The 25521-nt window shown below is 41.1% G+C and overlaps 1 protein-coding gene and 1 long non-coding RNA gene across 2 annotated transcripts in view; both read left to right on the top strand.

The window, feature by feature from the left end:
• The window catches only part of LOC149466080 (uncharacterized), a 43775-nt gene extending 34576 nt beyond the window's left edge, over window positions 1–9199 (top strand). The window contains exon 3 of the long non-coding RNA XR_016312168.1: window positions 8917–9199. This is a non-coding gene — a long non-coding RNA (uncharacterized LOC149466080). The remainder of the gene's footprint in view (window positions 1–8916) is intronic.
• Window positions 9200–11550: 2351 nt separating this feature from the next.
• Window positions 11551–15334, top strand: GDF9 (growth differentiation factor 9). The gene is made up of 2 exons (XM_089673056.1): window positions 11551–11869; window positions 14409–15334. The coding sequence occupies exons 1-2, from the start codon at window positions 11551–11553 to the stop codon at window positions 15332–15334; spliced, it is 1245 nt and encodes a 414-aa protein (XP_089529182.1).
• The last annotated feature ends 10187 nt before the right edge of the window (window positions 15335–25521 follow it).

The following is a 25521-nucleotide window of genomic DNA, read 5'->3' as shown; positions in this document are numbered from 1 at the left end:
GGATCTAGCCTATCTGATCTGAGTGTGCAGTAAAAAAGTCAGGGAGCATAATGTCAACATTGTGTATGAGTCACTGACTGTCACAGATGCAGTAATCCTCAGTGAGCTTCTGTACCACAAATCACAACCTGGAAGTAACATCTGACAGGCAGTGCAGAGGCATTTCAAGAGTGAACAGGGAATGTACTGTAGGTATTGGACAGTTATTAGATTGGGATGAATAAGCAGAACCTGTGCCCCTTATATCAGGTGATCTATCACAGTCCCCCTTTCATATCAGGGTCCCCATCAGAGTGCCACTTTACATCAGATTTCCCTATCAGAGTGCCACCTTAGTTCACCTGTCCCCATCAGAATACCTCATGGATCAGTGAATGCACACCAGGGTTGCCAACTCCCAATTACTTTTTTTGGGGGGGAGATAGGACGGACAGATAGATAGATAGATAGATAGATAGATAGATAGATAGATAGATAGATAGATAGATAGATACAGTTGTTCTCAAAAGTTTGCATGCCCGGGCATAAATCGTGAAATCTTGATATTGAAAATATGACTGATCATGCCAAAAACTTTTATTTAAGGATAGTGATCATATGAAGCCAGTTATTGTCACATAGTTGTGACAATAGTTGCAGCAATGCCATAACAAAGCCTGGTTACAATATTCCTGACAACACCTTGACTTTTTTGTGGCATTGGCGCAGTAAAATTTCTTTCTGGCAACTTGACCATGCAGTTCATTTTTGTTCAAGTACCGTCGTATTGTGCTCCTTCAAAACAACAACACCATCTTTTTGCAAAACAGCCTATATTTCTCCCGAGGTTACCTGTGTTTTTTTCTTTGTATACCAAACACATCTTCTGGCAGTTGTGGCTGTAGTCTTTCTTGGTCTACCTGTACTTAGCTTGGTATTAAAAGATCCCCAAATTTTCCACTTCTTTATAATAGCACTGTCTAGCATAATCAAGACTTTGGGCATCTTTTTATATCCTTTTCTATATTTATAAAGTTCCATTACCTTGTTACACAGGTCTTTTGACAGTTCTTTTAAGTAATTTCAGTCATTTCAACCTAAGTGTGTCACCTTCTGTGTCTATACCAAGGACAAACATTCCAGGGTATAAAAACTTTTGAGCACACCAGTATAGATGAATAGGTAGGGTAGATAGATAGATAGATAGATAGATAGTAGGGAGGGGGAGAGTCTGATCATAGTGCTCACTCACATGGATGGTCCCTGGAAGCTCCACTGACTCAGAGGCATCACATACACAATACAGCTGCTGGCTGCTCTGTTTAAAATCTCTTGCCCACACATCCCCTTCACAGACACAGCACTGGCTGCATGGACTGGAGTGTGGAGGGACATAGCGGGAGAGGGGCATGGGGAGGCAGATCCAGCCTTTCCTCTCCCATTAGTGCGGAGCAGAGGGGCTGTGCTGCTGGGCACGGTGAGAATGTAAGAGACATGGACGTTTGGCAGTACCAATGAGAGCATCAGAGACCTCTGGGGGGGGGCAAAACCGAAATCTGAAGGGGCTCAACCCACCCCAGTACACCCTAGATCCGGTCTTGCTTAGGCCTCAAGTGGGCTACCTGAGGTCCTGTATTGCTGAGACCCGGGTTCTGCTAAGCTGACTGAGGGGCTGCCTACTGAAGATCTGGTCTGGTATCATGGAGGAAGGCATAAAGTTGCTCTTGGGCCTTGTGACTACAGACATCCCTAAGAGTCTTATGAAGGCCGTACATGGGTCGAACTCCGAAAGATTTTTCGTCAGAAAATCAGAAACGTCGTTAGCTCAGTAATCCGATGGTGCCATCAATTTCGAAAGTCGACCGACCAAGTCATAAAGTTCACCCCATATAACAGGCAAAACTTTTGTTCCTTCCAGATCACGGCTCCTGAGCATATTCTTTTCGGAAGAACAATCATACGATTTGACCATCATTGAGTAGAAAATCGGTAATTTTTCACTAATTTTCCAGCATGCCTGATCACCAAAAAGGGGAGGAACCACGAAAATCGACTGGTGCCATTGACCCACTTACACAGCAAAAATCAGCTGATTATTCTTAGTTCCGATTTTCGGATGAAAAATCTGTCAAATTTCGACCCGTGTATGGCTGGCCTTAGAGGCTGAGTGCTGTTTAACCCCCTCTGGTGCTAGGAAGTCAGCTGAGTGTTTAGCAAAGGGAATATCGGCTGGTGTTCCAAAGACTTCTGTCTACCAGTCCACTACAAATTAAAGGGACACTGCTCTGGGCTCTAAAAAAGTTATGGCTGTTGTTGCTACTACTTGTTGCTACTTTTTAAAGCTGAAGTCCCCTATTTAATTCAAGCACGGATATAGCTTGTTCTGAAGATTAGACAAAGTCCTCATTGTACATAGTTCCTAATTTGAAGTTTCCCACTCATCCCCATCATTCCTATCCCCATTCTTCAAAAAATAAAAACAACACCCCTAAATTGATTATTGTACAAATGAGTGAATGAGCATATGTGCCTGGCTGTGGGACAAGGACAAGGTATTTGGGGAGGATCTGAGCAATATTCCTGTGGCTCCTGTCAGAGTTAGCGCTACATACAGACAACTTCATACATTTGTGTTGTAGATGTAAAGGTAAACACAACACTTCTGTATTGTGCTTGCATTGGGAGGGTAGTGACATCACATCGCTTCCTCTGTGCAGAGGCTGGGAGAGAGCTGTTCACAGCTCTGTCTAGCATCTCCTTCCAGCAATAGATCTATTGCTATAGTGATCTATTGCAAAGTGATTGCAGCCAGTAACACATTTTATTAGAAGTGATCTGCTGCTGCACATCTGCTATTAGGGGATTTTGTCTGCTCAGTAGAAACCCCCCTCCCCCACAAGAAGAACAATGAGAAATAAAAATGTGGGGAAAAAAGGAAATTAAATACTATACACTATATTGTCAAATGTATTGGGACACCCCTCCAAATCATTGGATTCAGGTGTTCCAATCACCTCCATGGCCACAGGTGTATAAAATCAAGCCACAAAAATAGAACAGAAACAAGCCACCTAAAATGACACGAATAGCTAGTGTCATTATCATATCTCCGACTCACTTGTATAAGTGTGGATCCATAAACCCAAAAAAATGCATACTAGACAATATGGTAGTGTGACAAGAGCACCCCAAATAAATAGAAAATAGAAGGTTACTAAATGATCCACGCGGAGTAATATGAATTCAAAAAATTCCAACAATACTTTATTTGATCACTTAGATCATACGGAGGTTAAACATGAGCACGGTGAACATGTCAAACAATTAAAATCATGTTTAAAATGCACTAGGCGTCTTCATTGTAGGGTCATTTTGGCAAGTAGGGCACCATATAAGGCGATGTGGGGTAGTGGTGAGGTAATGCTCCTAGATTTCCATGGATTTCCAGCCTATATTGGAGTAGGCCATGTATACAGCAGATATTTTCCAATATATGTCAGGAACCTCCTGGTAAGTGGAAGCTGGAACACAGACAAAACACAATATATGTATAAGAATATAGGAGTTAAATCACCTCCAGGCCTCACCACACCTCCCTCTCCACCAAAAAATGGAAACTTCAATTACCTTCTCAGTTGTAAGACTGTCATACCCGCTTCTCAAATATAGGGACCTCCTGGGTAACCACCCCAAGTGAAACAGTGTCCACAGTACCAGATGATTCTGGGGATATATGTGAAAATGAATATAGATATATAGATCACAGGCATCAAGTGAACCCAGAAAGCAAAAAATATAATATGGGTATATTACCATCAATGAAGATCAAGAGGACATCCGTCGACTTGAAATAAGATCAGGTCCTTGATGCTTGTACAGAAGTGCATAAGGGGGTGGGAAGCCAGGTAGTCACAGTACATAAATACCAGACACGTATACTGTGTATACAGCAGGCCGTGAGAACCTGAGTCTATATACCCAATGGAGGGTTTCCAAAAAATTACTCAATCAGAGAGAATTGAAGCGGTTTCATTAGGATATGGCTATGTCACAGCATACAATGCCTAAATAGGGTAGCGTGTATATATATATATATACATATTATCCTCATGAAGAGGATTTCAAAACATTCCCCGTGTGCACAGGGTAAACAGGGCCCACATAAGATACCTTCTGAACTCCATATATGCTCTATGAATCTAGACAGCTATAAGCTTAAATAACTTGCCACCGATGGAAGATATATTCCCCTAGGGGATTGCCGTTTGCAGACCGCTGTAATAGTAGCCTTATGGTAGTTGTTCAGAGGGCCTCATGTCTTCCTAGCAAGGAGCTGTGACACCGCCGTTCCTTCCCACCTCGTGGACGCCACACCCTATGAAGACGCCGAGCGTAGTGACGTCAATACGTTGACGCGTTTCGCCCGCCAATCACCGCAGACTTCGTCAGAACTGGGAGGGGACTTCAATCCTTTGCCTTATATGGTGCACTAATTGCATACCAAAGAGTCTCCACCTCGCCATCTTGTGTTGAAAGAGTATCACTACATTTGAAATATCCAAAGTGAACTAAAACACACATACTAAATTTAAATTGGCTGCTGGAAATAAAAAAGAGGTACCATATTGCTGTAAATCAGATCATCTTTAGAGAGGATAATGGAGAGAAAACTATTATTATAGTGATTATCATTCAAATAGGGAGACATCAAGACAAGGTTCAACTTCCCAATTATAATATCAATCTAATTATTATAGAAATTTAAATATATAATGGGAATGGAAAGAATCACATAATTAGATACATACTTTATCCAAGTAGATCAAAGTTTCATTCCCATAAGTAGTTCCCCAATACAGGTTATAACTCAAGGTATACTACAGGTTCCAAAAAATCCAATTCAAAAACACCCCAAAATTGAGTTCTGTATTTAGTCCATATGGGACAAGTGCACCCAGGGTATAGATCCAGAACTTTTCTTTTCGTAGGAGGACCTTATCAAAGTCCCCCCGACGAGCTGAAATATTCAGCAGGAAAATCCCTTTCACTTTTAGACCTTCTGTTTTACCCCCGTGTACTTCTTTAAAATGTTGTGCCAGTGGATTCTCTTTCTCTCCCTTTCTTATATTCCTATTTTCATTTCTGATATCTCTCAGATGTTCACCAATCCTAGTCCTAAGATTCCTTTTCGTTTTTCCTATATACATCTTCTTACATGGACACTCTATCATGTATATTATTCTGCTGCTAGAACAATTAATAAAACTTCGTATCTGGAATGCCTTGGATTTATCATTGTTAAAAAACTGATTAGACTTATGTACAAATGGACAAATTTGGCAGTGGCCACATGGGAACATACCACATAGGCCCGTCCTCCTAGTTAACCAATTTCTTTGTGGTGCCCTCTGAAACTCTGATTGTACTAGTATATCATTTAAGTTCCGAGCTCTTTTTGCTACCATTTGTGGACTCTCCCCTACCACTCTTGCTATCTGTGGATTTTGGGTTAGTAAGTACCAATGAGAGTCCAGGGCCTTCTTAACCTCACCCCATTGTTGTCCAAATTTAGTTATGAATCTCACCGGTTGATTTACCGAATTCGCCCCTACCTTAGTTTTTGATTTATTTATAAGCTCATCTCTTGTTTTACCGAGGGCTCTTCTTTTTGCTCTTTTAAGGGATCTATGTGAGTAACCTCTTTCTCTAAACCTCTTGTAGAGCTGAATAGATTCATTTCTATATTCAGCTTCTTCTGTACAGTTCCTTTTTATTCTCTGAAACTGACCAATGGGTATTCCCTGTTTTAAACTCCTTGGATGATAGCTATTAGCATGTAAAAGTGTATTGGCCGCTGTTTCCTTTCTAAACGTTTTGGTGACTAATTTATTTCCGTAGACAGAGATTGATAGATCTAAAAATGTTATTACCTCTCTATCAGCTATGTAAGTAAGTTTGATATTCCTATCATTCTCATTTAAAAATTCCATAAATTTTTCTAGGTCATCTATACCTCCATCCCAAACCATCAGGACATCATCAATGTATCGCAACCATTTTATTGCATGTTGCTTATAGGGAGTGGAGGGATATACCAACTCCTCTTCCCACAGCCCTAGATGTAAACATGCAAATGCCGGGGCCCAGGGTGCTCCCATGGAAGTACCACATATTTGCTGGTAGAAGGAACCCAGAAACTGAAAACAGTTATGGGTCAACATAAATTCCAACAGGTCCGATATAAATTCATTTTGAGCCTCCATTTCAGGGAATTATGTCTCCAAAAAGTGGGCCACAGCTCTCCGTCCCCAAATGTGTGGAATAGAGGTATATAATGATTCCACATCAATGCCCACCAGAAGTGCATCCTTTGGTACTTTTACATTTAGAATCTTTTTCAGTACATCTCCCGTATCCTTCACATAGGATCTGAGTTCCAAGACCAGATCCTTAATTAAATCATCTACAAATTTACCTATTGGTTCCAACGGACCTCCGATAGCCGATACTATAGGGCGTCCCGGTGGTTGAGTAGGATTTTTGTGTATTTTTGGAATTACATAAAAGGTGGGAATGTTATAAGCATCAACTGTCAGCATGTCACATTCCTGTTTAGTTAATAAGTTTGCTTCACGTGCCAGTTCCACTTTTTTATTTAGGGCAACCACAAGTTTGGGGAAAGGATTATTCTGTAGTTTACGATATGTATCCGGGCTCTTCAGCTGTCTAAGTACCTCCTTTTCATATTCCACACTCTCTAGTAATACTACATTTCCCCCTTTGTCACTTTTTTTAATCACAATGTTTTTAGCATTCTTAAGTTCCCTAAGGGCTGTTCTTTCACCTCTAGTAAGATTATCGGTGTTCCTCAATGTCCAGTCTATCTTTCCAAGATCATCGTGTACTAGGTCCAAAAAAGTACTTAACCATTTATTTTCCCTAATATTAGGCATTCTTTTAGATGGAGTTTTAAGTCTAGTATGTCTTTTCCACTTATTTGAGACATCCACCTCCCCAATCTCACCACTTAAGGGAGTCTCTTCAAGAAGACTAATAAGATCACTTAGTGCCTGTTGTTCCCTCTCTGAATTAAGGTCACAGGGATTTAGTTCTTCTCTAGGTAAATATGGAATTCTTAAAAGGATCTTTCTCAGGAAAAGATTTAGATCTTTATAAACCTCAAACTGGTCCATTTTATCCGTAGGAGAAAAGGTCAAGCCTTTCCGTAGTAAATCATAATGTCTTTTTTTCAACGTAAAATTGGAAAGATTAATTACCTTAAGGTCATTGGTTCCCTCCTCTAGGTTAGTCTTTATCTCTTGTGGCTTCTGGTTCGATTTTGATTGGATGGTTTTAGGACAGCTAAAGTGCTTCTTTCTTCCTTTGTCCCATTTATTTGTTTGTTTGTCTGTTTTAATATCCCCTGGTTTTCGCCAGCCGTTTTTTCCTCTAAAAAACTGACAGATCTCTTATTACTTTCATCGTCGTCTTCACTCATTGACGAATATCGTCTATTATTCCTCGAGAAATGTTTTCTGCGTTTTGATCGACTCCTTCCTCTACTATTTGTTAGATCGAATATCTCACCTTTCTCCCAGTCCTCTAGATCTCTTCTAAATTTTTGTTGTTTTGTAAATTTCAGGTTTTTCTGTATTTTTTCTATCTCTTTTCTAAGGAAGTCATTATGTTTATCAAACTCGGGATCGTTCTTCAGGGGATCAAGTGATTTTGCACTCTCATTAATTTCATTAGAGAGTTCATTCAATTGAACCTTCTCTTCTTCCACAATTAATCGCATGATCTCTATGCCATGCTTTATACAAGACTCTTTCCACCTTTCCAGAAATCTGGGAGTGTGAAGATGTTCAGCTGGGATTACTCTTTCCCTTAATCCCCTAGGAACAATTCCTCTCTCTATATATGATTCAAGGGATGTAATATCCCACTTTCTATTCAAATATTTGGTAGTAAGCTTCTTATGTAATTTAAACCTAGTCCTGATGTCTCCCTCATTTCCCTCAACCTGAGGGTCTAAGTTCTTTGTGAATGCAAATCTAATTTCGGCATCCATCTCCTCATTGATCTGATAAGCCATTTCCACCCCTAATATTCTCCCTTCCCTCGGAAGGGAGGGGAATACAACCTATCTTATGGATTTAGTCAAAGAATATTACTTATCCAGCAGTCAAAGTACACCGTGCTTATGTTTGAATAAAATCAAAACCTCCAGGGTGGCAGAACAGGTTATAAGAACCTTTAAGAGAGTATGTCACAAAAATAGAACAGAAAGGTATCTTATGTGGGCCCTGTTTACCCTGTGCACACGGGGAATGTTTTGAAATCCTCTTCATGAGGATAATATGTATATATATATATACACGCTACCCTATTTAGGCATTGTATGCTGTGACATAGCCATATCCTAATGAAACCGCTTCAATTCTCTCTGATTGAGTAATTTTTTGGAAACCCTCCATTGGGTATATAGACTCAGGTTCTCACGGCCTGCTGTATACACAGTATACGTGTCTGGTATTTATGTACTGTGACTACCTGGCTTCCCACCCCCTTATGCACTTCTGTACAAGCATCAAGGACCTGATCTTATTTCAAGTCGACGGATGTCCTCTTGATCTTCATTGATGGTAATATACCCATATTATATTTTTTGCTTTCTGGGTTCACTTGATGCCTGTGATCTATATATCTATATTCATTTTCACATATATCCCCAGAATCATCTGGTACTGTGGACACTGTTTCACTTGGGGTGGTTACCCAGGAGGTCCCTATATTTGAGAAGCGGGTATGACAGTCTTACAACTGAGAAGGTAATTGAAGTTTCCATTTTTTGGTGGAGAGGGAGGTGTGGTGAGGCCTGGAGGTGATTTAACTCCTATATTCTTATACATATATTGTGTTTTGTCTGTGTTCCAGCTTCCACTTACCAGGAGGTTCCTGACATATATTGGAAAATATCTGCTGTATACATGGCCTACTCCAATATAGGCTGGAAATCCATGGAAATCTAGGAGCATTACCTCACCACTACCCCACATCGCCTTATATGGTGCCCTACTTGCCAAAATGACCCTACAATGAAGACGCCTAGTGCATTTTAAACATGATTTTAATTGTTTGACATGTTCACCGTGCTCATGTTTAACCTCCGTATGATCTAAGTGATCAAATAAAGTATTGTTGGAATTTTTTGAATTCATATTACTCCGCGTGGATCATTTAGTAACCTTCTATTTTCAGGTAGGGGTGCTCTTGTCACACTACCATATTGTCTAGTATAAAATCAAGCATCTAGGCATACAGACTGCTTCTCCAAACATTTATGAAAGAATGGGTCGCTCCCAGGAGCTCAGTGAATTCAAGCATGGTAACATAATAGGTTGTCACCTGTGCAATAAATCCATCCGTGAAATTTCCTTGCTACTAAATATTCCACGGTCAACTGTTAGTGGTATTATAACAAAGTGGAATCAACTGGGTACAATAGCAACTCAGCCACAAAGTAGTAGGCCACGTAAAATGACAGATTGGGGTCAGTGCATGTTGAAGAGCACAGTGCGCAGAAGTCGGCAACTGTCCAATAGCTAAAGACCTCCAAACTTCGTGTGGCCTTCAGATTAGCACAATAACAGTGCATAGAGCTTCATAGAATGGGTTTCCATGGCCTAGTAGCTGCATCCAAGCTCTACTTCAACAAGTACAATTCAAAGCATTGGATGCAGTGGTGTAAAGCACGCCACCACTGGACTCCAGAGCAGTGGAGACATGTTCTTTGGAGTGATGAATCTCACTTCTCTGTCTGACAATACGACGGACGTGTTTGGCTTTAGCAGTTGCCAGGAGAATGATACTTGCCTGATTGCACTATGCCAAGTGTAAAGTTTGGTGGGGGGGGGATTATGGTGTGGGGTTGTTTTTCAGGTGATGGGCTTGGCCCCTTAGTTCCAGAGAAGGGAAGTCTTATGGCATCAGCATACCAAAATATTTTGGACAATTTCATGCTCCCAACTTTGGGGGAACAGTTTGACGATGGCTCCTTCCTGGTCCCACATGACTGCACACCAGTGCACAACACAAGGTCCATAAAGACATGGATGAGTGAGTTTAGGGTAGAGGAACTTGACTGGCCTCAACCCAATAGAACACTTTTGGGATGAATTAGAGCAGAGACTGCGAGCCAGGCCTTCTCATGTGCAAGCAGTGACTGACTTCGTAAATGTGCCTCTGGAAGAATGGTCAAACATTCCCATAGACACACCTTTATATCTTGTGGACAGCCTTCCCTAAAGAGGTGAAGCTGTTATAGCTGCAAAGGGTGGGCCAACTCAATATTGAACCCTACATACTAAGACTGGGATGCCATTAAAGTTCATGTGTATGTAAAGGCAGGCGCCCAATGTAGTGTGTGTGTGTATATATATATATATATATATATATATATATATATATAAAGTCTGTAATCATGTTAATGTGTATCCTCATCCACCCAACATGTTACTTTAGTGTTATTCTAACAATTCACGCAAACCCTTTTTTTCTCTGTGTGCAGCACAATGTTTTGAAAGGTGGTGGCTCTCCTAAGGTAAACGTATATATGTTCACCTTGAGCTCTACCATATTGCTACATTACATAAAAGTCACACCAATGTGATATGATTTTAGTCATCATACTGATTTTATTTTATGATAGATATCTGGGAGTGTGCAAATTACATAAATGTTGTTCTAGGGAAAATTACAGGAAAATTTAATTTTTTTTCTAACTACTACCAAATTAATGTCCTATCTGTCCCCCCAAAAAAGATGTATAATATGAGAGTCAATGGGGATTTATGTAGAAAAAAAGCTTGGGAACTCAAGGGGATAAATAGAAAAACAAACTAGCACACAGTTGGGCTTTAAAGCATATAGTATAAAGTATATACTTACTTTCCTTTCTCTCTGTTCCTCTGCTGGGAATGTATGGAAAGCCTTGTGTACAAGTCACCGGGTTGCTCTTCCATGCCTGGAAGTACCCAGTATTTCCTTTGACTCCAGCGCAGTAGGGATTGAAGGAAAGGTAAGTATATCTTGCTTAGGATGTAGGGTTAAAGCAAACATGAAAGCACATTTTCTTGAAATGTATATAGACTTTAAGTTAACAATAAAATTCATATTCATTTCTATCATGTATAGCGGCTGATTTATTAGAACTTGAGGAAAGAAAAAAAGATCTGAGTTGTTGCCCATGTCAACTGATCACATCTCTTTAATTTTTGCATATCATGAAATATAAAACCTAACTGGTTGCTGGCAACAACTCCACTTTCTGGCCTATCTTTTCTCAGTTATTAATGACTCAGCCACATTATAATTTAAAATACTTGGCTTTAGGACTTCTGTATCAGCTTTCCTAGCATCTCTATGCAGAGATGAAATGGTTAATCCCACCAGTGGTGGAAATCAGATGAAACTAATTTAAGGAAGTAAGTGGCAGAGCCAGCTTGCCTGGAGCTCTCTGTGAATGGACATGGAGGGATTTGGATAGTTAAGCCTATTCTCCTTCAAGGAATGGCTGTGACACTTTTTGTGTGCGTCTGCTATTGTACCTGGCTGGCCTACTCCTCTGCAGGCAGTTCAAGACTGGTGTATGACAGCCAAGCCTATAGTCTGCTACCACCCTTGCTTAAGGAGTTGTCAGAGCGCCCAGGCTGGAGGGAAGGAATGCCAGGCCCTCAATCAGTAGCCATCAAATACATGAAAAGGCTGTACAAAATGCTGGCCACCAACGAAGGAGTTCCCAGGGCCCATAAGAGCACAGACTACAATACGGTCCGTCTATTTACACCAAGGACTGAGTGCAAAGTGGGACCAAGAGAAGAGATAAAAAGTCAGTATCAAAAGTGGTAACAATCCACACCTTTTACTAGTATCTTTTTCAGCAAATGACTTAAAAATATTTGTACTTTCTCCTTTTAAACCACAAACAATATTTTCACGTGTTTGTAATAAGCCAGGTCTAAATGCAATTGCATAATCTATTAGTACTCTGTTGCAGTAGATCAAGAGCTGATTGATTGACCTGGGTTACTACACCACCTTATCATCCCAGTTATAAAATGGCATTTGTGCGCTCCCATTTCACCAAATTCCTTCTTAAAGCAGAACTTCACTCTCTCAATCAACATTGACTATTTTTAATCCTTCTGCTGCTAGCATTTGTAAATCGATAGGGAAGTGTATCATATTTATTTGTGTTTTTTAAACTTTTTTTTTTTACATTTCTTCAGTTACTTCCTGGTTTCCATGCTTAGGCAAATGTCATACATTCTAGAAGTTTTTAAGAAAAGGGGGGGAAGGTTCTTGGCTCAGCCTACGCCTGAGTTAGTGGCAGATGGATCCTAGGAAGTAAATGCTACATGAATCATCTGTACTTACTCAAGATGGCCACTGTCAGGAGTGCCAGGGTGTGTTAATCAAAATGATTTCTCAGCAAAATAAAGCATGGAGACATGGATGAATGGGTGAGTTTGCTTTGAATATTAAAAATGCATTAAATCGCATTTTTGCTTTGTGGCGCTCAGATGCAGTGCAGCTCCACTTTAAAGTAGCCTGTGGATCAAGTACATGTAAATAGTATTTCCTGACCATTTTTTGTGGTACAGCGCTGCATTACTTTGACAATTGCGCAGTCGTGCAACACTGTACATAAATTCAATTGATGTCATCTTTTTCCCACAAATAGAGCTTTATTTCGGTGGTATTTGATCACCTCTGCATCTTTTATTTTTGTGCTATAAACAAAAAAAAGACCAATTTTGAAAAAAACAAAACAAAACCATATTTGACTTTTTGCTATAAAACATATCCAGTAAAAAATAAAAAATTTCTTCATACATTTAGGCCAAAATGTATTCTGCTACATAAAAAATGGCAATGCATGTAAATTAAGTGGTTTATTTGAAAGTTGTAGCGTCTACAAATGGCGGAAATTTTTATATATATATATATATATATATATATATATATATATATGGAATTTAAATTTTTTTTTATACTAGTAATGGCGAGGTTCAGTGACTTTGACTGCAGTGGGCATTCTGACACTGGGTGGGAACTGCTACTGACATCCCAATGACACTAATATGGTGATCAGTGCAAATGAAAAGCACTGACTCTGTACTAATGACAAGGGCAGGAAGGGGTTAACATCTGGGGTGATCAAAGGGTTAACAGTGTGCTGTGTGTTTTTTACAACATGTACTGTGTGTGTTTTACTAGGGAAACGTGCTGCTGTGTATTTCTCTGCTGTGCAGAGAAATACACAGCAGCATGTCCTTGCTGGCAGGAGAGAGACCTGTGTTTACAGACCAGGTCTGTCCCCTGTCAGTTTTACTTGGCGACTGCTGGGTGCCGTGGTGAATCTCCGACTAGGACCCGGTGATTGACAACCATATATATATAATTTTGTGCAGCCCTGTCGCCCTCTAGCAGCAGTTCTATTATAGGGCGGCGGGAAAGCAATAATGTCATTTGCATTTTTGTTACCCATTAGGGCCCATTCACACTAACTGCATGCTAAACTGACTGGGGGGAGAGGTGTGAAGCATGTTTCAGTGCGTCAGTGTCCCATATATATATATATATATATATATATATAATTTTTTTTTTTTTTTTCATTTAGCAACATGCCTACCTGTGCACTGAGCTAAAATGCAGCATCTGGACTGTGTTACAGTACATTACAGTGCACATAGAAAACAATTGCTCATGAGGAAAAATGCCAGTCACTGCAGTATGTGTGAATGAACCCTTAAAGGATAAGTTCACCTTTTGAAAAAAAAGTAATACATTTGCAGGTAAAATTGTGCATTTTTTATTATCGTTTTGATTTATTTATTTTGTTTGTTTTTGAAAGGAGCCTGTAGTGCATTGCACCCACAATCAGCAGATCTCGGGTGCAAGCGCAGGTTCTCCGCATAGCTGTCTGCCTGTACAGGCAGGCAGTTAGCTGAGAGCAGCAAGTATCCGTGAACTACCAGTACCCTTGTAGTTCATTCAGATCAGGAACTTGTAGGCATTAATTCATAGGGAACAGTGAATGAATGTTGCTGGTGTGGATGGAGCCCCACACAGCTGCTATGTTTTCAAATAGTGATAGTGGGTGTGGGGAGAAGATCCCCTGTCTGCTGTCGCAGGGAGGAGGGGGGGGGAGAGAGTCTTCAGATGCTGAAACATGTTCCACCCTAAAAACGGGTGGAATATGTAACCTGTACTAAAGGTAAACTTATCCTTTAATCTTATGTATACATATTAGAAATGAACATTTATATTTCCAATTGGCTGCCTATGGAATCCTTTTGCACAAACGCATTATGCTATTTGGTAAATGAAAATGCTTATTGTGCCACCTTTTCTGCCCTTAATAGATGTGAAATCCCTGGACTTGTTGTTCAATATTGACAGTGTCTCTACAGTGGAGCAACCTCTTCGCTCTGTCTTGGTTTACTCTGTAGGTAAACAACATTCCTCTTCAAATATTTCCTGCACCTGTAGCCTGGAGTTAGTTGATCAAGAGACTGCAAGTCCTGTCTGTCCTAGACTTCTGTATACATCTGAATTTCAACTGCAGACAAAGCAAAGATGGATTGAGATTGATGTAACCACTTTTCTTCAACCTTTTGTCTCATATCGGCTAAACATTCACCTGTTGTTTAATTTAACATGTATGAGGAACAAGGTTAACTACAGTTTTGGAATAGGGGGACCATTAAGAAAAGCAAGATCTCCACCATGTTTGCTCCTTTATTTAAATGACACCAGAAGTATGGCTTACCACTGGGAAGAGCTGCATATAGGTCCTCCCGGCTGGCAACAGAGTGGGCATATGATTTCAAATCTCATTGATTTAGCAGAAAACCTCCAAATGCATAAAGTCCTTCGCCAACGAAGAGGTCAAGACACGGATGTGGGCAGTCCAACTGTTGGGTCAATTGCATTTAATTTTAGTGAGATGGCCAAACAATTTGTGCATCATCAGAATGAGTGTGAGCTTCATAGATTTCGACTCAGTTTCAGCCAACTGAACTGGGACAAATGGATCTTGGCACCACATCGATATAGCCCGGATTACTGCAAAGGAGTATGCCCTAGGGTTCTTGGCCACAGGTACGGTTCTCCAGTACATACTATGGTTCAAAATATAATTTATGAAAAATTTGACTCTTCTGTACCCCGGCCTTCTTGTATTCCATCTGAATACCGACCCATGAGTGTTCTCATCGTTGAATCTGATAAATCTATAGCATATAAAGAGTATCAAGATATGATTGCAACCAAATGTACCTGCCGTTAGCCTTCATTTCCATAATCTTAATCTGTGTGACCAGCCATAAGCACCCTTTCAAATCAGGTTTTATGGAGACAAGGCTAGCAAAGTTTAAAGGGCAAGTTCACCACTAGGAGCATGTTACACCCATATTTAGTGTGTAACATGCTCCTATGCACCCACCTTCCATCACCCGCTCTCTCCTCTCGGTGACCTTCTCCCCATACCTGCTGTCAGAATTTGAAACCGGCATAGCCATGTGGGGCTCCACTCACATTGCCATATCATTCATTCACAGTCAGCCATTGCTTGTAGTTCTCAATGAACTGCAAGGGCGCTGGTGATTGTTCCTGGACTTCAGTAATTGGTCCGTATGGGCAGGCGGCTGACTGAGTCTGCAGGATACAGGCATTGCACCCACAATCTCCTGATTGTGGGTGCAATGTAAAAAATAATAAATGCACTTTTTTTTTTCTGCAGTGCATTTATTATTTTTCTTTACAAAAGGTGAACTTGGCCTATAATGACAGAATAGAATTGTACATCCACCCACATCCAAAAGGTGTTATTTTGCATTATGTTACCATCTTTTCACCAGCGGTATGCAGATAGGTGGCCTCTTCGGCAGGTGGGCTATACCTCCAAGAGGCCACATGTGGCCTCATGTAAACCATTTTCTTTGCTGAGAGCACATTCCCTGTGTGCTCCCCAACACAGTTACCAGCAGGGACCAGAAAGCTTGCAATGCATAGTTGCGATCAGCGGCTTTCCAATGAGGTGACTGCCAATCACAGTGGCCACATGATCGGAATGCCTGCCTTCAACACTTGGCATTTAAAACCTTTAAATTGCTGGGAGGTGGTGTTTGCGAAGTGTGCTAATTAATAGTTGTTCCAATCCTGTTTCCTGCCGGTTTTATGGTAAAGGTACATTTAAATTCACATGAAAAATTCCTTCATCTTCAATGTAAGCCTGAGAAAGAACTGCTTTACAAAGAAAAAACTGACCTTGTTGTATTAGTTTTAGCTTGCATAAAAAGTGGGTACGCTAAATGTTTGACAAAGCACTAGTTTGAAACAAATTTCTTGAGGTTTACAAACGCACCCTCCAACTTCGGTTCAAGTAAAATCAGCACAGACCTCAGTGGGTCTGTTGGCTGTCCCTTGAAACATGCTGCTAGTAGGCTTCATCAGGCTATTTAGATGCTTCCACACTACTTGATTAGTTGAAAGCTTGCTGAAGCCTCCTAGCAGCTTTTAAAGTGGCATCCAGTAACATGCATTGAGATCTGTGTTGAAAATCTCCAAACTGAAATCTCAGACCCCTCAAAGCTGGCTAAAAGCTTGTGAAGAAGCTTGTGAAGTTATTTTGTCAAAGCTTACTATACACATTACGCTTACAGAGGCTGAAGCCTGTGTACAAGGCCTAAGGCCCAAATACAACAATAAGGTCGAACAAAATAAGCTATGCTTCTTGCTTAAAGGTATTTTAATGATGCTGTGTTAAATATCTAAAGGACTCTAGATACCAAGAAGGAGGTTTTAAGATTTCTGGCGTCGCTTTTAAATGGCCTATGTTCTTTTAAAGAAAAGGTCAAATGGTTGTCTCTGAGACAACCGCCCTCCTTCACTTGTGGAATCTGAGAAAAAGTTGTCTAAAACTGAAGACAACTTCCTTTTATGCAACACGGTGAAAATGTTCTTAGGTGGACTGTAACTAGTGATCTCTAGCAGGTTTTTGCAGAAATACATGCAAAACACTTTGAGCTACAATGTTGCAAGCAAAGTGCTAGTACTTAGCATTTGAACTTTGCAAATATTTGTAAATGTAGATTTTAACATAACTTCTTTTTGGATAGAAGAGAGGCAGTACTGCTACACTTGGGTCGAATTTATAAAGCTGTGAATGTGGCATTTGCCAAAAAATTCATCGGGCAATCATTCACTTTGTATTAAAACATTCACCAGGAAGATTTACCTGCAGTGATGGTTTTGTTACATTCACTGCTTTATATACAAAAAAAGCCCCTTGGACATAACTTTAAATATTGGGTTTGTAGAGAGCAGTATTGGTGATGGTATGTGATAATACTACTTTACTTTTCTCAGCATAGCAGGCTCACTTGGTTGATATAGAATATCTAAACATTAGAGCTCCTATTGTGTTTGTAGCTCTTTAACTTTGCTGCATTTGTAAGTAGTATTGCTACTGCCATATGATATAGAATATCTGCAAATTGGAGGTCTTATCTTGTATGTAGCTCATTTTAACATCTCTCTTTAGGTATACTTTTTCATGATGTCTTACTTTTTGAGGTTCCCCTAGCATTAGCAAGAGGGCCTTCAATAAAAAGTAACGTAGGTAGGTTTATGTAATTTATAATACTAACACTTTCTAATTTATTGTTGGGGTGGGAGGGGGAGCTTTTCTGTTAGCACAGCAATTTAATTGACACTCTTAAATGTCTTGTTCAGAAGAAGCTGCTGTAAAAAAAAAAAAAACATGACTACGTTTTTCATATTCCCAGTATAAGTAGTCAGAGTAATGGTTATCAATGATGCAATACACTGTATTTTTCCTAATGAAAATGTTGACTGCCACTATATTTGCAATTAAATAGAAAATGCAATGCTGTGTCCGTTGATTTATTTCAAATTGTCTTATTCTGTTTTTGCATGCATCTGCCTTATGTACCCCTTCTGGAGATGAAAGAATATGAAAGGGTGTGTAAGTCAAGTGATATTGATGACTGTGCTGGTAATGCTCAACAAGATTTCCCACATTTGACTCCATGTTCTAATTATTTGAAGCTAGATTATATACATTGGTGTTCAAAAGTTTGAAATCCCAAACAAATGTTTTTGAAAGCACTGATTTTTTTTTCGAGGTGATATGTTGATTTAGAAAAGTATTACAAAAATAACTAATGTTGCAGATGGCTATAATTTAAAACTGAACTATGGGCAATGTGTTTTTTATTTTTTTGGTTTTTTTTTCTTTTTCTGCTCATTTTATTTTATTTATTTATTTTTTTCTTTCTTTCCTGGAGGATTGAAGGATCAGGTGAGTAGAAGTTTTGTGCTTACCCCTAGAAAAAAACAAGCAGTTGACTCATGCAGTTTGACTGCATAGGAAAAAAACATTTGCCCAGAGTTGGGTTTTAGGAAAATCTGATTTTATAATTTATCTACATATACAGTAACTGCAAAACTCCATTTTCAACAATTGCTTTGATGCCGAAAGGTAAACTTTAAAACGTAACCCTTTACAATTCGACTGTACAATCTTCTTTAGTTCTGCAAACAACTATGTAGTGCAAGGACCTGCCTACTTGGATACAAATCTATTGGACAGTTTTGGCAGGTACTTCAGTCGTATAATTTTAGTTAATCTAAAATAGATTTTACAAAGCAGAGGTGTAGCTTGAAGCTTGTGGGCCCTGATGTTGAGAAACGTTGACCTGCCCCCTCTTCCACCAAGGGCCAAGATACTCCAAGTTGGTAAAGCAATAATCGGCCATAGATGATACAATTTTCTTTCCTATTACTATTGTGTTCTGCCAGTGGGGAGCCTTCTCAGCCAGCAGAACACAATACTCACTGCTAATGGCTATAGCCACCAGCAGTGATTGCATGTAAAAAGAAAAAAAAAAGTGCCCCCTCTGTACATATTACCCAGTAATATGTACAGAGGGGGCACTTTTTTTTTTTTTTTTTTACATGCAATCACTGCTGATGGCTATAGCCATTAGCAGTGAGTATTGTGTTCTGCTGGCTGAGAAGGCTCCCCACTGTACATGTTACCCAGTTCCTGTACATATTACCCCCCCCCCCCCCCCGTACACAATGTTTCCTTCTGTACAGATAACCTCCTCCTGTACACAATGCCCCCTCCTGTACAGATAATCCTGTCCCTGCCTGTACACAATGCCCCCTCCATGTACACACTGGCCACATCCCCCTTCCCCTACACCTTGCCTTCTTAACCTGTCCCCAAAAATATCAGTTGCTGAGATGCTGCACTGATTACTCCTCAGCCTGGCAAGGGTTAAAGCTGTTCGGTTGCACACTGGAGATTCCAAAAGAAAGCTGCAAGTCAGGCTCTCTGTTCACATTTCTGCCAACCTACCCAACTCCCCAAAGTACACAGCAAAGATGACAGAAATGTAGCAGTGTGTAGATTGGAGGCTTACCAGTGGCAGCTAGAGTGGTAGAGATCTGACTTTGTGTTGCAGAGAGCAGCTGCAGGTACAGTCCAGAATCACTGTACTAGACCTGCAGCGGCTGCCCCGGCTACCTGGACTTGGGCAGTGCTGTAGGTGCAACCCTTGACCCTAGGCCAATGGTATAAAGATTGTATAGTCTAATTACAACATGTATGGTTTCAATGGTCCTTTTAGCTCATGCTTGCATGACAGCTTTACTTCTGGTGAAGTTGTTCTTCAAGGCTTCCCCTTAACTGTGCTTACCTCCATCCCCCTTACACAGAAAAATCCCAGCTGGACCCAGTACCTACTTTGTACAAGCACTGCATACTCATTCATTCCTTTGGCTGGTTTGTACCTGGGCAGCTTCAGTTATCTACAGGAGTAAATGTGAAACTTTTTTAGAAGCTTGGCTTTATAGAACAAATAGAAAATAAAGCTGAAATTGAGCTTTAAAGCCCAGCTCTGGGGGAAAAAGTCTCCCGTCCAGTGGGATTGCATTCAAACTGCAATACTTAACTGCTCATTTAGGTCTAGGTGGCACAGAAAAGATTTACTTACCTGTTCCTCTTCTCCTCCAAGCTACTATACAAATCCCTGAACATCCACTCTCCCATGCTCCAGTGGTCTAAGATCCTGATCTCCATTGGCATCAATGCGGGGACCAATGCCCTGCAATAGATGTGATGATGCTAAAAAACAGTCCATCAATGGAGTATGGGGGAGCAGAGGTTCAGATAAGTAAAAGGGCTTTTTACTCTCCCCTAGAATAAACAAGCTACCAACCTTTACAGTGTGGGCATGACCCCAATGCAAGGGAGGTGCAAATACCAAGTGCAATGAGGTTCCAGGGGATATGTAGATAACCACAGTATGGGCAGCTGCAACAATGTATCCAACCAGCAGTGAGACATGGGTACTAGACAAATAAAGGAGCACATGATCTTTCTTTCTTGAAGAAAACACTGCACTCTCCTGCATTGGTCATCAAGGCCTAGGTCTTGGGTCATGTTCCATCTGCTGAAAGGGAGATTCAGCCAATCTGACTTCTAAGCCTGACTTCATTAGAGAACCTATAGGGTTCCTAAGCTAGTCCTGGAGTGAACCTGATGCAGCATTTTCCCAGGACAGGCAGATCAGCCTTTGAAAAACTTTGTTGATCAATTCCAGTAAAACTGTTTGGACTGGTTTACACCAGAACATGGTGCACTAGAACTAGTTCCATGCACATTTCTTGCATTGCACATGAACGTGCTGCCCTTGTGAGATGCACGTGGTTGCCATCAATTTTTAATTGCAACTCAAGTGCATCTTGCAAGTGCAGTGAGTATTAACCAACATGCAGCAAAAAGAGTGCTTGCATTACTTTTTCCACATTCCTGTGCATTTGGCAGCCCATTCAAATGAATGGGCTGCGAAAATGGAACCCATGGGAATGTGTGTGTTCCACTGTGAACCTGCCCTTTCAAGCATATCTACAGGAAAAACTTTTGTTTTGGACAGACTGGAGAGAAATTAGAACACCACCTGTGAGGTTTTTATTGCTGTCATTGCCCCGGTTATGAAGATTTGCTCCCTCTATTTGTTATGTTTACTATTATCATTGGAAGTGACAGAAAATCCCAAACTTTGAGTTGTGCCCAGAACAGTAATAAAGGTGAAATCTTCCAATGGGGACAGTTGTTCTGGTGACAAATAGGGATTCTCTTCTATAAAGGAAGGGAAATCTCTCCAATGGGACACAGATGGCAAAAAACCCTCCCTTATCCAAAATGAAAAAGTTTTGCCTTCTGCTTTCTTGTGCTTTATTGTACTAAAAACACACTATTTACAATGACACAAGGGGGTTGATTTACTAAACCTGGAGTGTGCAAAATTTGGTGCAGCTCTGCATAGAAACAAAGCCGCTTCCAGATGTTATTGTCAAAGCTTAAAGGATAAGTTGACCTTTTCGAAAAAAATAAAAAATGCACAATTTTTTGCAGGTAAAAAAGAGTGCATTTATAATTTGTTTCTGGAGCCTCTAAAGCATGGCACCAGCGAAGAGTAGATTGCTGGTACCATGCAGGTATTCCTCCTGACCTGTCAGTATATCTGCTTGCCCATACGTCCTGAATGGGCAAGCAGATTCTTAATGGCAGGAAGGCTCAATGAACTACTATGGTGCGCTGGGGTAGCTGTTTGAGAACTATAAGCCGACAGCCACAAAGGTGTAGTTTTCCCATTCACCGAATACTGTTTTATGTTTATTTTTTTAATTGTGACAGCCAGCGGGGGGAAAAGACACTCACTAGCTGTCACGACGGGGATGGGGCTGGTCCAGTTGTTACATGTTACACCCTGAATATGGGTGTAGCATGTTACGAAAGACAAACATCCTTTTAATTGAACAAGCTGAAGTTAGAAGCTGATTGGCTACCATGTACAACTGCACCAGATTCTGTGTGCACCAGTTACAGTAAATCACTACACTGTACCTAAGCCTTAAGTGTATCTATGCTTTCCTTTACAAACCTGCACTGCCTAAGCCTGAGCGCTATTCCACTTTCCCCTCAATATCAAAATTGCAACTATGTTTTCCACCGTTGGCTCAGGGTCGTACACTTGAAAGGTAATGCTTTTAGACCAATCTTTGCTCACCATGTTGTGATTATTTTAGTAACAATGTAATACTAGAATGTTCTGCTGGAGACAGAAAGGGCTCTTGTTTACACATCAATCAGCCATAACATTATGACCTCCCACCATAATCTATCAAGCCATGAACTCCACTAGACCCCTGATGGTGTACTGGGGTATCTGGCACCAAGTTGGCAGTAGCAAATCCTTTAAATCCTGTAGGTTGTGCAGTAGGACCTCCATGAACTGTGCATCCCACAGGTGTTGAGATCTAGAGAATTTGGAGGCCAAGTCAACATCTCGAACTCGTGTTGCTCAAACTATTCTTGAATTCATTAGATCAGGCCACCTTCCATTGTTCCATGGTCCAGTTCTGATTCTCATGAGCCTATTGTAGGTGCTTTTGGCTGTGGACGCAGGTCAGCATGGGCACCCTGACCAGACTGAGGCTACACAGTCCCATGTGCAACAAACTTCCATGTACTGTGTGTTCTGACACCTTTATATATGAACCAGCATTAACTTTTTTCAATAATTTGAGCTACAGTAGCTCTACTATTGAATTAAATAGGCCAGCCTTCACTTCCCATGTGCCTCAATGAGCCTTGGCTGCCCATGACCTATGTTGCTGGTTCTCCTTCCTTGGGCCACTTTCGGTAGGTTCTGACCACTGCATACCAGGAACATCCCACAAGAGTTGAAGTTTTGGAGTTGCTCTGACCAGATCATCTCCCCATTACAATATGATCCTTGTCAGAATCTCTGAAATCCTTACACTTGCCCATTTTTTTCTACTTTCAACACATCAATTTCAGGGTCAACATATTCACTTGCTGCCTAATATATCCACCTACTTTCAGCTGCCATTGTAACAAGAAAACCAATGTTATTCACCTTACCTGTGAGTGGCCATAATGTTATGGCTGATCACACCAATCAGCCATAACTATATGGCCACTCACAGGTAAGGTGAATAACATTGGTTTTCTTGATCTACCATATCTTTTGCTCTATAAGATGCATCTGACCATAAGACACGCCTAGATTTTAGAGGAGGAAAACAAGAAAAAAAATATTCTGAACTAATGGACTGCGGACATAGTACAGGAGATGACCAGAGACTGCCGAGCTGCGGGGGGCCCGTATCTGAATTTGACAGGTACCCACTCCCACTTCTGTGGAGTTGTCCTCCTCCCTCCCCGTAGTCTTGTGGGACACGTGATAGTTCCCAGAAGACTACGGGGTCATTCACAAAGCACAGCGCTTCTTGCGCATGCGCAGTGGGCACCCGGCTGTGAAGCCGCAAGCTGTCACAGCCAGGTGCCCACACTGAAGATGCTGGTGTGATGGAGAAAAGTTGGCCGGTGAAAGCAGGACACTGCTGGACTGAGGAACAGGTAGGATGGAGGAGCAGGTTCTTCTGCACAGTAAAGCCGATCAGCCAGCCCGGTATTCCACCACAGCGGCGGCGGAAATACCTGACCGGCCGCTCCATATTCACGCCATAAAATGCACAGACAGTTACCCCTTACTTCTTATGGAGCCAAAAATATGGTACTTTGTTAGGCCTGGTTCACACCTATGTGTTTTTTGTGGTGTTTTTTTCAGAAATGCACTACAGTCCATTTAGCATGGCTTTTGGTTCGATAGACTTCAATGGAGATGCTGCAGAAAAGCATGTAGTGCATTTATGAAGTGTTTTAGATGTGTTTTGGTGCATTTTTTGTTTTTCAATCTGCCCAACCAGACAGTTTCTAGAAAAAAAAAAGCATACAAATTGCAAAATGCATGAAAATGTATCAAAAATGTGTGTGCAAAATGCATCGCAAAAAGTGCTGAAGCAATGGATCAAAAGCAAACTGCATAAGTGTGAACCAGGCCTTTATGGTACCGAGCACCACAGAAAAGAGAGGAGAGATGGTTTCCTGAACTGTAAAGAAGATTCTGACTCCCCTCATAGTCTGTGTACCACCTGCACCTACAACAGTTCACTTGTTGAATTTACCACACATGTCCAGAAATGGCTACAAGACGGAGCTGGAATAAAGAGTTAAAGGATAAGTTCACCTTTTAGAACAAAATAATAAATCCACTTTTTTTGCAGGTAAAAAAATGTGCATTTATTATTTTTGTCTGCAGGAGCCTGTAAACAATTGCAGCAGTAATCAGCAGATCACTAGTACCATGCAGGTCTCCTGCAGGTCTGTCAGTATATCTGCTTGCCCATATGGGATGTACGAGCCAGCAGATACACTGACAGGAAGAATCAATGAACTACCACGGTGCTCCACAGCACCATTGTAGGTCATTGAGGACTACAAGCTGACAGCCACTAAGGCTGTCTGGGCTTGTAGTCTCTCATTCACAGATGTCTGTGTCCCTGAATATGGGTGTAACATGTTACAAAAGGTGAACTTATCCTTTATGGCAGAGTAGCCCCTAGGTAGGTGGCAGCTTTGCCCCAAACCACCTCCATCCTTTCAAATGAAATTGGCAAGGATAGCAATAAGCAAAGAGAAGCAACCTTGTTTGCATTGTCTGTATTGGCATAGCTGCCCTTTCTGACACTAACCTCCGTGACAGGTAGGTAAATGGTAGGTATTCAGGATGTAACATGTTACGTTCAGACCGGCCCCTGCTCCCCCCAGATCCCTGCTTTGACAGTCAGTGGGGGATCTTCTCCACCCCTCGCTAAATGTCAAATAAAAAAAAAAAACATGGCAGTGTGTGAATGAGAGACTACCAATCCCGACAGCCTTAGCGGCTGTCAGCTTGTAGTCATCAATGAACTACCACAGCGCTGTGGAATGCAGTGGTAGCTCAGTGATTCTCCCTGTCAGAATAGATGTTTGCTCATACATCTCGTACGGCAAGCAGATATACTGACAGATCTGCAAGAGACCTGCATGGCACCAGCTATCTGCTGATCACTGGTGCAATGGTTTACAGGCCAGGCCCGGATCTAGGGGGGTACTGGGGTGGGCTCATCCCCCAGATCTCTTGAGAGTGCATCCAGCTGAGCCAGAGACCTGATTAATGTAAGGGGGAACTCTGATAGGAATAGTTGATGTAAGAGGGAACTCTGATTGGGACAACTGTTGTAAGGGGGAACTCTGATTGGGACAGTTGATGTAAGGGGGAACTCTGATTGGGACAGTTGATGTAAGGGGGAACTCTGATTGGGACAGTTGATGTAAAGGGGAACTCTGATTGGGACAGTTGATGTAAGGGGGAACTCTGATTGGGACAGTTGATGTAAGGGAGAACTCTGATTGGGACAGTTGATGTAAGGGGGAGCTCTGATTGGGACAGTTGATGTAAGGAAGCGCTCTGATTGGGACAGTTGATGTAAGGAAGCACTCTGTTGAAGCAATTGATGTAAGGAGCAGAC

This window comes from Staurois parvus, unplaced genomic scaffold (genome assembly GCF_062004578.1).
Source record: "Staurois parvus isolate SC_StPar_1 unplaced genomic scaffold, SC_StPar_1.0 ptg000133l, whole genome shotgun sequence".
In the NCBI taxonomy this organism is placed as follows: Eukaryota; Metazoa; Chordata; class Amphibia; order Anura; family Ranidae; genus Staurois; species Staurois parvus.
Note: the sequence above shows the minus strand (reverse complement) of the source record. Positions and strands in the feature narration are given on the sequence as shown.